Source organism: Thalassophryne amazonica, chromosome 10 (assembly GCF_902500255.1).
Source record: "Thalassophryne amazonica chromosome 10, fThaAma1.1, whole genome shotgun sequence".
NCBI lineage: Eukaryota > Metazoa > Chordata > Actinopteri > Batrachoidiformes > Batrachoididae > Thalassophryne > Thalassophryne amazonica.
Genome location: NC_047112.1, coordinates 35562549 through 35575566, shown reverse-complemented (window position 1 = coordinate 35575566; position 13018 = coordinate 35562549). Strand labels below are relative to the sequence as shown.

The window sequence follows — 13018 nt, the reverse complement described above, 5'->3', positions numbered from 1 at the left end:
TTTTCACTGTTTCTAAGGAATGACCTGTTTTTAGCTTGTTGCTTTAAATGGAAAGAACCCGTTGTTTTATAAATCTGCTCTCTCTGCAGAACCAGGGAGCGCCTACTAACTCAGTGTGTCTCACAGAGCAAGCAGGATTAAGGCATAGACTTTTGTTATGTATGACAAACATCTAAAATGAGACATTTCAGGGTGAAATTTTTCTCAGAGCAGGAGATTTCACTCTGAACATTTGAGACTAGAAATAATACACATGAAACTCCAAACATATGTGCCTGTAACGCCTGTTTTAAACCAGATGCATGGTGTGTGTGTGTGTGTGTGTGTGTGTGTGTGTGTGTGTGTGTGTGTGTGTGTGTGTGTGTGTGTGTGTGTGTGTGTGTGTGTGTGTGTGTGCGTGTGTGGCGGCTGAGTTATTGAACTGCTGCAGCTCATGGATGTATATGTTTTCACACTGGCAGCATTTGTGCTGTGTTTCTGTTGCAGCATTGCCTCCGCTCACTCAGTATTTGTTAATACCCCCGCCAACGTCACACTAGGGGCCGAATGAGCCCGAATCCCGTCTGAATGAAAATTCAACCCACCTTCGGGAAATGTCGTTCTACATATCTCACAGTGTCAAAACAGCATTCGGAACAGTCTGATCGTGCTCGAGAGACATTCGCCATGATCAGGCATGTCAAATCCTGCCAGCATGCCGAGAATGTGGCAAGGATGAGCCGTACGTGCACCTCCACTAGATCCTGTTTGGGGTTTGGAAAGGAAATATTTGTATGTGCAATGTCTGTGGCACGCATTAATCTTGTGAACTACATGTGAACATTGCACAATGAAACCGAATGCACCATGTGTCCCTGTGACTCAATGCGTCCCACAGCCATGGGGCACCGCAGACATATCTGAGGGCCCCTTCACACTTCACACATAGTGCGAATATGTACAACTCAGAGCGATTCACGGCGGTAGAGCTCGTACGAGCGCACCACAAAACATTGCGCCGACGGGCAGGTGTGCACAATGCCAGTGCAATGGTTCGTGCATGCAACAGTGTCTTTTGAGCAGGAACACAGTGCGAGCTGCTGCAACTGCTCGCACTGTGTTCCATGGGACAAGGTGCACCACATCGATGTGGAGGAAAATAAAATTAAAACCAGCTGTATAATTACTGAATATTACTTGGTTGATATACATAATACATAAAAGGGGATGCAATACAGAAGCCTGCGGTTAAATAACCCTGGTTAAATAAAAAGAAAAAAAAGCCACAGGATTCAAACCTGCACACTCTGATTTACCAGACAGAAACTTTATCACTGCAGTACAATCACTGTCTTGTAACAGGAGCGTGAAATGGCTAAAATCAACAAGCAGATAAACTTTTCTAAAAAAAAGAAAAAAGCGCTGTGATAACTGACCAAACTGCGTTTGGTACGGCGTATTTCTGCTGATACGTGACTGAAAGTGGCGTATTTGTCATACCTTTGTCTTGTCCTCGTCCTGTGGCGCACCGCTAACAGCCCTCACGGCCCAACATGTGTGTCCTGGCAGATGTGACATTCAGATCACCTGCTGCATTTCCAAACGGACTGACGGCCCGTTTCTCCTCCCATCGCAAAAGTGATATGTTTTTATGTATTTCCACACAAGCACACACACACCCATCAAAACACCGGGCGTGTGCTGCAGCTGTGATGTCCAGGACCGGAGATGTCTCAACAGCTGTAGGCGGCCAGCCATGCACCCTGTCCAGTCAGCGCACAGATCAAGATGTCACTCTGTGATCAGCTGAGAGATCACAGAGTGACCACACCGGGGGACCACACTCACAGATGTGTTGGGGGGGAGCGCGTGAAACACATGCACACGTGTTGTGGGGGGGCGACACATCAGGAGAGGCATCAGTCCCATTGATAGGAGGGACAGCTGCCCTGTCATTAGGAGGGAGCTAACTAGAGCACAATAGGTGCTAATTAGAGCAATTGATAGTCACTATCCAATAACAGTCTGCCTCTCGGTAGGAGGGGTCTGGTTAGGTTTAAAACTCCAGCTTTTTACTGGCTTCTGTTATTCTTCTCTGCAAGAGTCAAGACAGATGTCAGACTACCAGAGCAAGAATTTTAGCTGAGGAAGCTTCTTCCATTAGAAGCGAAATGTCCTCGTGTCAAGCAACCCACTCCAGTCGAAGATTCAAGCTTCTCTACTATGGAAACCACCTGGACAACTGAGAGCCTTCACAGAAACATACCCTCTCATGGGTTACATAATGTATGTGATAATGTATGTTGAAGTTTAGCTTTTTTTTAACCATTCTGGCTGATTCGGCTTGGGTCCTACTCATTCGTACTAAGTGTGACAGGATTCTAATAGCTTTCTCCACATCTTGTCTTCTGTGGAGTAATGTTTTTTTTAAAGCGATTCTTCAGGATCCTATGGCCCTTAACTAGAATGAGCAGACTTAGAAAATCGATGGATGGATTTTACAGGGTGTAAATAGGCTTGTTTGTTTTCTTTTCTTTTGCATCTTATCAGTGGTCATCTGGCAGCTCCTCACAGGTACACATCTATCTGAACAAGGTTTAACATAAAATTAAAACTATAAATATATAAACACACAGAGACTCACCATCTGAACCAGCAGCTTTGCCTTTTTAAGATTATTTTATAATCTGGAGCCTGTAGGTCACAGACCTCCATGTAAACTTCTCTGAGGAGCATTGCGAAACTCAAGGCATCAAACTGACTTGCTGTAATCAGAAAGCAGTGAAAGGACTTTTTCAACCCCCAAAATGGTTTATAAATTTAGTATCTATAATTTTCATGTCTGAGACAAAAAAAATGAATATTTTTTGGAGATACCCACTGTTTTGGACTGGATATGGTTTTTAATCCAAAGATCGGATCAGTTCTGGATCATCCAAAAAATACTGTTATACATAATATTTTAAAATAAACTACTTAATTGTTATATGAAATTGCAATATGAACCATATCAACCATATTTTACTGATTACCATTTCAGGATAAATACAGCTGTTTGACTCTCTGATCCAAATTCATTCAGGTCATTGGTCCTGATGAGCAGACTCAGAAAAAGTAATAAATATTCATTTTCTGGGGCTGTGGACTTTTAGCAAGCTTGGCTGTGTACACACTTTTGAGTGTGATGCTCAGTTCAGTGGGCTCACAGCTTCACAGGAAGAGACGGCGGACACTTTGTATTCAGTTCCTTTCATTTTTGAGAGATTTTGTCAGGTTGTTTTTTCGGGGGGGGGGGGGGCATCCTAAAGCGTGATGTACATACATGAAGCAGAGCACGAAGCTGTTTTTAACAGGCTGCATTCACGATGGCACAACGTACAAGCATAGCTGCTATAACCCCCATTCAGACTGTGATTTCACCACAACAGCATCAAAATTAACACATTTATCACTTTAAAACAAGTCCCCATAACACAAAATCAGACTTATGTAAACTTTGCAGTTAATCCACAATTCACATGGAAAATCCACAATTCACCACATCCCTGGTTCTCAAGACCAGGCACCTAAGTGGCTCTATTCTACTCTTTTCTACTCTTCTATTTTACTCTTCCTTTTTAGATATTTAGATATACCTTAGTATACTAGCATAGTTCCACCTTAGAATTGGAATATAATATATAAGATATACCTTACTGAATTTTCATGTGTATCACATGGCCATGCAGGCAGTGTGCAAGCTGTAACCTGTTATTACAGCCACCAAAATGAAAATCAATGCCTTCCATAACCATGCATCCGCAAGCCATCCATCCATCCATCCATCTTCTTCCGCTTTATCCAGAGTCGGGTCGCGGAGGCAGCAGCTCAAGCAAAGCCACCCAGACCTCCCGATCCACACACACCTCCCCCAGCTCCTACGGGGGAACCCCAAGGCATTCCCAAGCCAGCTGAGAGACGTAGTCCCTCTGGCATGTCCTGGGTCTTCCCCGGGGCCTCCTCCTAATGGGACATGCCCGGAACACCTCTCCAGCGAGGCGTCCAGGGGGCATCCGGAAAAGATGCCCGAGCCACCTCAGCTGGCTCCTTTAGACGTGGAGGAGCAGTGGCTCGACTCCGAGCTCCTCCCGAGTGACCGAGCTCCTCACGCTATCTCTAAGGGAGCGACCAGCCACCCTGCGGAGGAAACTCATCTCGGCCGCTTGTACTCGCGATCTCGTTCTTTTGGTCATGAGCCAAATCTTATGACCATAGGTGAAGGTCGGAACGTAGATTGATCGGTAAATTGAGAGCTTTGCCCCCCTGCTCAGCTCTCTCCACCACGACGGTCCAATACAGCGACCGCATCACTGCAGACGCTGCGCCGATCCGCCTGTCGATCTCACGCTCCATCTGTCCCCCGCTCGTGAACAAGACCCCGAGATACTTAAACTCCTCCACTAGAGGCAAAGCCACTCCACCGACCTGAAGAGGGCAAGGCACCTTTTTCCAGTCGAGAACCATAGCCTCGGATTTGGAGGTGCTGATTTTCATCCCGGACGCTTCACACTCGGCTGCAAACTGCCCCAGTACACACTGAAGGTCCTAATTTGACGAAGCCAACAAAACCACATCGTCCACAAACAGCAGAGATGAGATTCTGTGGTTCCCAAACCAGACCCCCTCTACAACCCTGGCTGCACCTAGAAATTCTGTCCATAAAGGTAATGAACAGAACCGGTGACAAAGGGCAGCCCTGGCAGAGGCTAACGTGCACTGAAAACAGGTTTGACTTACTACAGGCAATGCGAACCAAACTCCTGCTGCGATCGTACAGGGGCCGGATAGCCCTTAGCAAAGGACCCGTACTCCCTGAGCACCCCCCCATAGGGTGCCCCGAGGGACACGGTCAAACGCCTTCTCCAGATCCACAAGGCACATGTGGACTGGTTGGGCGAACTCCCATGAACCCTCAAACACCCGATGGAGGGTGTAGAGCTAATCCAGTGTGCCTCGACCAGGACGAAAACCACACTGCTCCTCCTGAATCCGAGGTTCGATTATGGGTCGAATTCTCCTCTCCAGTACTCTGGAATAGACCTTACCGGGGAGGCTGAGAGAGGAACCCGCAACGCATCTGGTATAAAACAGGCCTGAAAGGTAGATAAGTTTCCTGTGTGTAATTTGCTTGTGTGAATTCTCTCTTGGTGCTCTGAACTTCATTTAACAATTCACATACATGCAAGCAGGTGAATTGGTGAGTATAAATTCCCCGTAAGTTTGAATGTGAGAGTAAATTGTAGTCTGTCACTGCATGTAATCCGTCTGTTTGTTTAGCACTCTACTATACCCACTGTATATCCCATCTCATACCCAGTGTGTGCTGGGATACGTTGGAGCCCCCTGTGACCCACAAGTGGACATGCTGGTACAGACAGTGAATGAAAGGAGCAATATATTTTAAACACCCGAATATAAAATGCAATCAAATAAAACAGCTTAAACTACAATCTCACAAATGATAGCAAAGTTACAGAGTGTGACAAAAGTTTTGCAAAGGCAGTATTTATCATACGGGCTGCTGCGTCACACTTTTTCTCAAAGAAACACTTGTTTAAAAGCACCCCCAAAATACAGCACACAGTCACAAAGTAAAATGTGGGCCCACATTTATGTTCACAAAACATCACTCACATCTTCCTGCCCACTCAATACATAACACTTCCAAACATAAATCTAAATGCGCGCACATCACATCATCCTACGCAGCAACAATCACACAATGAAAAAAGACAGAGCGCCCAACACATACAGATTGCAGAATTTTTTTACCTGTTTGTGCATCTCGATGTTGAGACCGTAGGACATTTCATAGTACTGCAGAGAAACACAAATAACAGCTTCGTTAAGATTTTAGCCACAGCACACATTAACATTCAGAGTCTCCCATTAAACATCTGTTGCACAGCATCACTGCAGATGCTGCCGTTTGTCACAGTTTTAGTGGAAGAAAGGGGGAAAAAAGCTGAAAAAGTTGAGAAAGTGTGTGTATAACGAACGTGTGTGTGTGTGTGTGTGTTTGTGTGGAGATAATGAGGTAGTTATGTTGCCGCGTGAGTTATGTGCGATCAGGATCTCAGTGTGTGTGTGAGTGTGTGCATGTGTTGGCCACCAAATGATCATGACTTTGTGTGTGCTTTCCCATGTGATGTGCTGCTACCTTTGTGTCTATGTGCATGCTCATACGTAAGTGCATGTGTCTGTGTATGGAGCTCATGTCTGTGCATGCTCGAATGTTATATGCTGGGGGTGTGTGGGTGTGTTTGTGTTGCATATCTGTGCATTTTTACTCAACGAGTCTTACTTGGCACTGAAATGAACAGTCACCCAGAAAAACACTCAGAGTGCATACCCAGGGGTTCCAAAAAAAAGAAAGGAAGAAAATACTCTATACACTGAAAGACAGGAGTCAAACTCTGAGTGTGAGGGCACTAGCTCGAGCAAGAGACCCATTAAAAATGACAAGGAGTCTGAGGTCCTGAGTGGCCCCGACCACATAATGTTATTGTACAGGGCAACCTAAAAAACTGTACACTCAGTAAACAAAACAGCAGACGAAAATGTTATGTGCCTGGTACCAAGGATCCCTACAGAGGTAAAATTGTACATTTACCTCACTAAATGTAAAGAAACGTTTTAATATGACCGATACAGTTAATCGCTTAACTTAGCCTTGCTGTCATCCCCTGGCACTACTCGTCAGTGAGTCAATTCAAGTTAAGCTTACTCCGTCCATTAACATTATGTAGCTGGTTACCCTGCCATAGGGCCCCTTCACACATAGTGCGAATATGGTCGAATTACGGCGAAACAGTTCAAATTAGTGCACCATGAAACATCGCGCCAACGGGCAGGCGTGCACGATCCTGGTGCAACGGTTCATGCATGCGATGATGTATTTCGAGCAGGAACACAGTGCGAGCTGCTGCAGCTGCTCGCACTGCGGGATGAGGTGCACCACATCGTGCTGCTGATGTGGAGGAAAATAAAATAAAAACCAGGTGTATAAGTGAATATCACTGAGTTAAATAATACATAAAAACGGATGCAACACAGAACCCTGCGGTTAAATAACTCTGGTTAAAAAAATGCCACTCACAGGATTTGAACACACACCTCTCTGTTTACCAGACAGAAACTTTACCAATGTGCTACAATCACTGTCTCACAACAGGAGCGTGAAATGGTTAAAATCAACAAGCAGGTAATGTATTTTCTACAAAACGAACAAAACTACTGTGATAACTGACCAAACAATGTTTGGTACAGCATATTTCTGCTAATATGTGACTGAAAGTGGCATATTTGTCATACTGTTGGCCCTGTCATATGGTCCTGTGGCATGCCGCTTACTGTCCTGTCAGACAGACATGACATTCAAATCGCCTGCTGCATGTCCACATGAACTGGCAGTCTGGTCCAGCTGGAATAGCCTGTCAATGTGCACACTCTCCAGCCCGTCACAGAAGCCATATGTTTTTATGTATTTCGATGTGAGGAGAGCAAGCATACATACGCGCGTGTCCATCAAAACACTGTGTGTGTTCTGCAGCTCTGATGTCCAGGACCAGTGTTGTCAACAGTTGCCACGCCCCTGTTCATTCAGTGCACAAACCAAGGTGTCCACTTCAGACATTTCTCCAGTTTTTTTAATGTACTTTATAGTATTGCATGTTTGCTCAGCAGTTTGAGGTCTTGCCCCACAGAAGGAAGTTCCTGGGTTCTAGGGCTTTTCTACATGGGGTCCTCCCAGTGTCTGCACCATTTATTCCCACAATCAAAAGTAGAACCGGTCTCTTGTAGATCTGAAGTTGTGTCAGAAGGGGATTAAAACGTGCCAAATAAAGACATGGATCCATACAAAGACATGGATCCATACTGGATTGTCTATGGTGATCCAGAGCTGGGAGCAATCAAAAGAAGACTACATCACAAAAAGCTTTTTTTTTTTTTTTTTGTATTTTGGAATGTTACTTGGACAAACTATACAGAATATGGTGTGAGTGTAAGCTCAGGAAAAGTGTGATGGCCATTTTAACCCTTCTGTCACATGTTATAGAAAAAATTAAAAAGAAAAGCTCTTATCTGATAATGACAATAATCACGGGCAGCACAGTTAGTGGTTAGCACTTAGTGGTCCCAGGTTCTCTTCCGACCTGGTCCTTTCTGTGTAGAGTTGGTACGTTCTCCCTGTGTTTGCTTGAGTTCCCTCTTGAGTTCACTCTTGGTGCTCCTGCTTCCTCCAACTTTTCAAAGACCTGCAGGTTTGGTGGCCGTGGGTACGAGTGAGAACATGAATGTGTTTGTCTGTACTTGTTGTGCACTTGTCTGTATCAGTGTTGTGTTTGATACCTGAAGTTTCCTTACCATCATTGGTATGTGAGTTCTTTCTATTGTATTACCGTTGTTGGTAACATTGTTCTTACCATTGTTGGTATGTAGCTTGTCATTTCTTATATGAACATTTATTGTATTTACTAATCTACTCTTCATTTAGTTATCAATATTTTCGATATGAATGACTTTTTTCTTATTTTGGTGTGTTATTTATTTTGTTTTTTTGTGTGTGTTTTTTTTTTTGTTTTTCTCAACTGATATGGAAATTGGAAGTGAAATATAGTTTAAGTTAAGTATTAATGTAAGATAGGGGTGGGATTTAATAAGTTTTCTTCTTCCCACTCCTTTTCGAGCAAAAATGAAATGTATCTGATTGTTTAATATATACTAGGTTCATGTATTCTGTTACACTGCTCGAAATGAATTAATAAATGAAATGAAATGTGCGTGGCTCTGCTGCAGACTGGTGGCTGGGCCACATTCTGACCCTCAACGATAATAAGGCAGTTTAACAAGTGTGGACAACAATCATATCCACATTATTGTGTCATAAACTACTGTATTAAAACAAAATCATACAAAATGTTTGTGTAAGTTCTTGTCAGGCATCCTGCTGTTACTTGATAGGTTTTGCGGATCTTTGTGCCTCTATAAGAAAAGTCTGTCTTTGTGTGTTTGCTGAATGCCTCGTGCGCTCACCTCTCGATGTGTACTTGCTAAATAGGTTCTCTCAGTCTCCTGTGTGTGTGTGTGTGTGTGTGTGTGTGTGTGTGTGTGTGTGTGTGTGTGTGTGTGTGTGTGTGTGTGTGTGTGTGTGTGTGTGTGTGTGTATACACATCGGTAATGTGCTGTGATGGCGTTGGTGGCGAGCAGCATACAGACAGCGAGGATCCGTCACGGTGACAAAGGCAGCCTCTGCCACCGGATGAGCAACGCTCTGATGGATGAGAGTAAGGCATGACTCTCTCTCTTTCCCTTCATCATTCTCTTTTCTCTCCATCTCTTCCTGCCTCATTCAGTCCCTCCCTCTCATCTCTATCTTTCAGGCGCTCATCAGTCCACCTTTCCTCCATCTCATCATTCCTTTCCATCTTTTTTCGAGCTGTCGTATGTTCTTTCTCTCTCCATTTCCTTTCTAATTTTACCCACTTGGTATTTCTGTCTGTTTTGTCCTTTGCGTCCATTGTTATCCTCTTTGTCACCTGCTTCCTTCTCACTCTCATCAACACCTTTTCTGTCTTTCTTGTCAGTTATCGTTTCACTTTTCTCCCCATTGAATTCTCCTCTCTGTCTCACCTTGTTTTTTCTGTATCTTTTTTGCAGTAATTCTTTTCTTCTTTCCTTTCCCTGTCTTTGTCACATCTGTCAGTCCTCTTTCTCCTTTATGTTCTCTGTCAATTTCCTACTTTGTCTATTGACATTTTCTCCTTCACTCCCTCGCTTTGTTCCCTCGTCTGCTATTCGAGCGCTACATGTATTTCTCTCTTCTCTCTCTTCATCTGTTTGAGCTCAAGTTTGCTCTTCAGTCTTTCTACACTCCCTCCAGGAAAGACGTGCACACACGCCACACACACGCAAACATTCTCAAGTAAGCTCTTTGCATTTCCACATCAGCCTTTCTCCAGGCCTCTTAACATAAAGGACATGCAGCGTCTCTGTGCTCTTTTTTCTCCATCGCTTTCATCAGGCTTCCTCTTCACCTCCATTATGCACACCTGTTAATAACTCTGTTTTCATCTCTCCTTTCTTATTAATTCTGGATTCATCTCACCCACCTCTCCCTGCATCATTTTCACTTGATTCCCCTTTCACTTTCTACACTCCAACACCCTCCTCCTGTTGAATCTGTCTTTTCGATGTTTCCAAACAGCTGAAACTTCCCGCCAGTATTTGAATACAACCTTGGAAAATGGCCCCATTTATCAGCAAGCTTGAGTTAGAACTCTCAAATATGAGTGGCCGAGAGTGCATGTGTAGCATGAGTTCAGGGTAGGGAATGTGGAAAAGGTATGGCAGGAACGCTGCTGTGAAGGCTGGAGTAGAAACAAGCAGGATTGAATAAGAGGACCTTGATGCATTATTGAGAAAACCTGTTCAGTCTTTTCTGTAAAGTCAGACTGCAGCTTAACTAAGGTTTGTACTAACAATACAGTCAAGACAATTTTGTTCTAAATAAAGTATCTCTGAAGCTCATTAAAATGAAAAAAAAAAATAAATAAATAAATAAAAGACATCACAGTGGTACACAAAAAACACATTGAGGATCTATATTTTCTACATCCTGAACATTCTATCTGAAACTTTTTATTATTGTACTTTGTGTATTCACTTAAAAACATCTGAACATGACAAATACGTATTATCTTTGGGAATGTGGGAAACCTCATGGATTTTCTATAATTCACAGATTAGTACACCTATTGTTATATAAAATATGCAGGTTTTAGTTTTCACCACCCTCCACCTATTTCACCCTAGTGCTGTACATACCCGGACAGTGCCCACTAAGCCAAGACTAGAGACATTGTCCAATAAAATATTTCCAAGCCTTTAAATGCCTATAAATATAATAAAATTGTGTACTGTTCCTTGACCGATCCCCACAAAAAGTGACAGGTTAATTCAGGACAGTGTTCACCATTGTACATCTTACATTCCACATAAAATAATTAATTAATGTGTTCTCTCTAAGCTCTTAGAGTTGGGCACATTATTTTAAAAAAGTAATTAATCATAGTTACTTTTCCCAAAAAGTAACTGAGTTAGTAACTGGGTTACAGCATTATAAAAGTAATTAGTTACTAGGGAAAGTACCTATTGTGTTACTTTTTAAAAAAATGTTCAAATATGCCAGTGAGTTTGAATCCCCCCTTAATGAAATTGAAATTCAACTGTAGTTCAATTATTTACAGTAAAACCAAATATTAAATATGTTTAGTGAATATGCAAAGTCACTAAATCTCACCCTGCACAATGAATCACGGGTACGCCCAAAGGCCATTCAATAAATTTGGCCTGTAAAGTGATAAGCTGCCAATGTTTGATAGAGATGTCGAAATGGTCAATGCAAAAGTGAAGGAAAAGTAAAAAGTAGAAAAGGGGGTGTTCACAATAATACAACCCCTGGCAAAAATTATGGAATCACCGGCCTCGGAGGATGTTCATTCAGTTGTTTAATTTTGTAGAAAAAAAGCAGATCACAGACATGACACAAAACTAAAGTCATTTCAAATGGCAACTTTCTGGCTTTAAGAAACACTATAAGAAATCAAGAAAAAAAGATTGTGGCAGTCAGTAACGGTTACTTTTTTAGACCCAGCAGAGGAAAAAAATATGGAATCACTCAATTCTGAGGAAAAATTATGGAATCACCCTGTAAATTTTCATCCCCAAAACTAACACCTGCATCATATCAGATCTGCTCGTTAGTCTGCATCTAAAAAGGAGTGAACACCTTGAAGAGCTGTTGCACCAAGTGTACTGACATGAATCATGGCTCCAACATGAGAGATGTCAATTGAAACAAAGGAGAGGATTATCAAACTCTTAAAAGAGAGTAAATCATCACGCAATGTTGCAAAAGATGTTGGTTGTTCACAGTCAGCTGTGTCTAAACTCTGGACCAAATACAAACAACATGGGAAGGTTGTTAAAGGCAAACATACTGGTAGACCAAGGCAGACAAAGCGTCAAGACAGAAAACTTAAAGCAATATGTCTCAAAAATCGAAAAATGTACAACAAAACAAATGAGGAACGAACGGGAGGAAACTGGAGTCAACGTCTGTGACCGAACTGTAAGAAACCACCTAAAGGAAATGGGATTTACATACAGAAAAGCTAAACGAAATGCATCATTAACACCTAAACAGAAAAAAACAAGGTTACAATGGGCTAAGGAAAAGCAATTGTGGACTGTGGATGACTGGATGAAAGTCATATTCAGTGATGAATCTCGAATCTACATTGGGCAAGGTGATGATGCTGGAACTTTGTTTGGTGCCTTTCCAATGAGATTTATAAAGATGACTGCCTGAAGAGAACATGTAAATTTCCACAGTCATTGATGATGCATGTCAGGTAAAGGCACTGGGGAGATGGCTGTCATTACATCATCAATAAATGCACAAGTTTATGTTGATATTTTGGACAATTGAAAGGATGTTTGGGGATGATGAAATCATTTTTCAAGATGATAATGCATCTTGCCATAGAGCAAAAACTGCAAAAACATTCCTTGCAAAAGACACATAGGGTCAATGTCATGGCATAGGGTCAATGTCAATGAGCAGATCTGATATGATGCAGGTGTTAATTTGGGGGATGAAAATTTACAGGGTGATTCCATAATTTTTTCCTCAGAATTGAGTGATTCCATATTTTTTTCCTCTGCTTGGTCTAAAAAAGTAACCGTTACTGACTGCCACAATCTTTTTTTCTTGATTCTTATAGTGTTTCTTAAAGCCAGAAAGTTGCCATTTGAAATGACTTTAGTTTTGTGTCATGTCTGTGATCTGCTTTTTTTCTACAAAATTAAACAACTGAATGAACATCCTCTGAGGCCGGTGATTCCATAATTTTTGCCAGGGGTTGTAGTAGTGTGGCATTCATTCAGTGAGTTTGTCAATTTTGTGGAACAAACAGGTGTGAATCAGGTGTCCCCT

General features: G+C 42.5%; 1 protein-coding gene across 5 annotated transcripts in view; it reads right to left on the bottom strand.

The window, feature by feature from the left end:
- tle2b (TLE family member 2, transcriptional corepressor b) overlaps window positions 1-13018 on the bottom strand; it is a 270457-nt gene that overhangs the window by 124251 nt on the left and 133188 nt on the right. The window contains exons 1-2 of one of the 5 annotated variants that reach the window (XM_034179784.1): window positions 9505-9633; window positions 5791-5835 (exon numbers count right to left, since the gene is read on the bottom strand). The exons of 2 other annotated variants lie outside the window; for them this stretch is intronic. In XM_034179784.1, the coding sequence (XP_034035675.1) occupies window positions 5791-5826 (36 nt within the window). In that variant the 5' untranslated portion in view covers window positions 5827-5835; window positions 9505-9633. Of the gene's footprint in view, window positions 1-5790; window positions 5836-9054; window positions 9111-9504; window positions 9634-13018 lie in introns of those variants that run through there. 2 more of the 5 variants (XM_034179782.1, XM_034179783.1) reach the window with 2 other exon arrangements.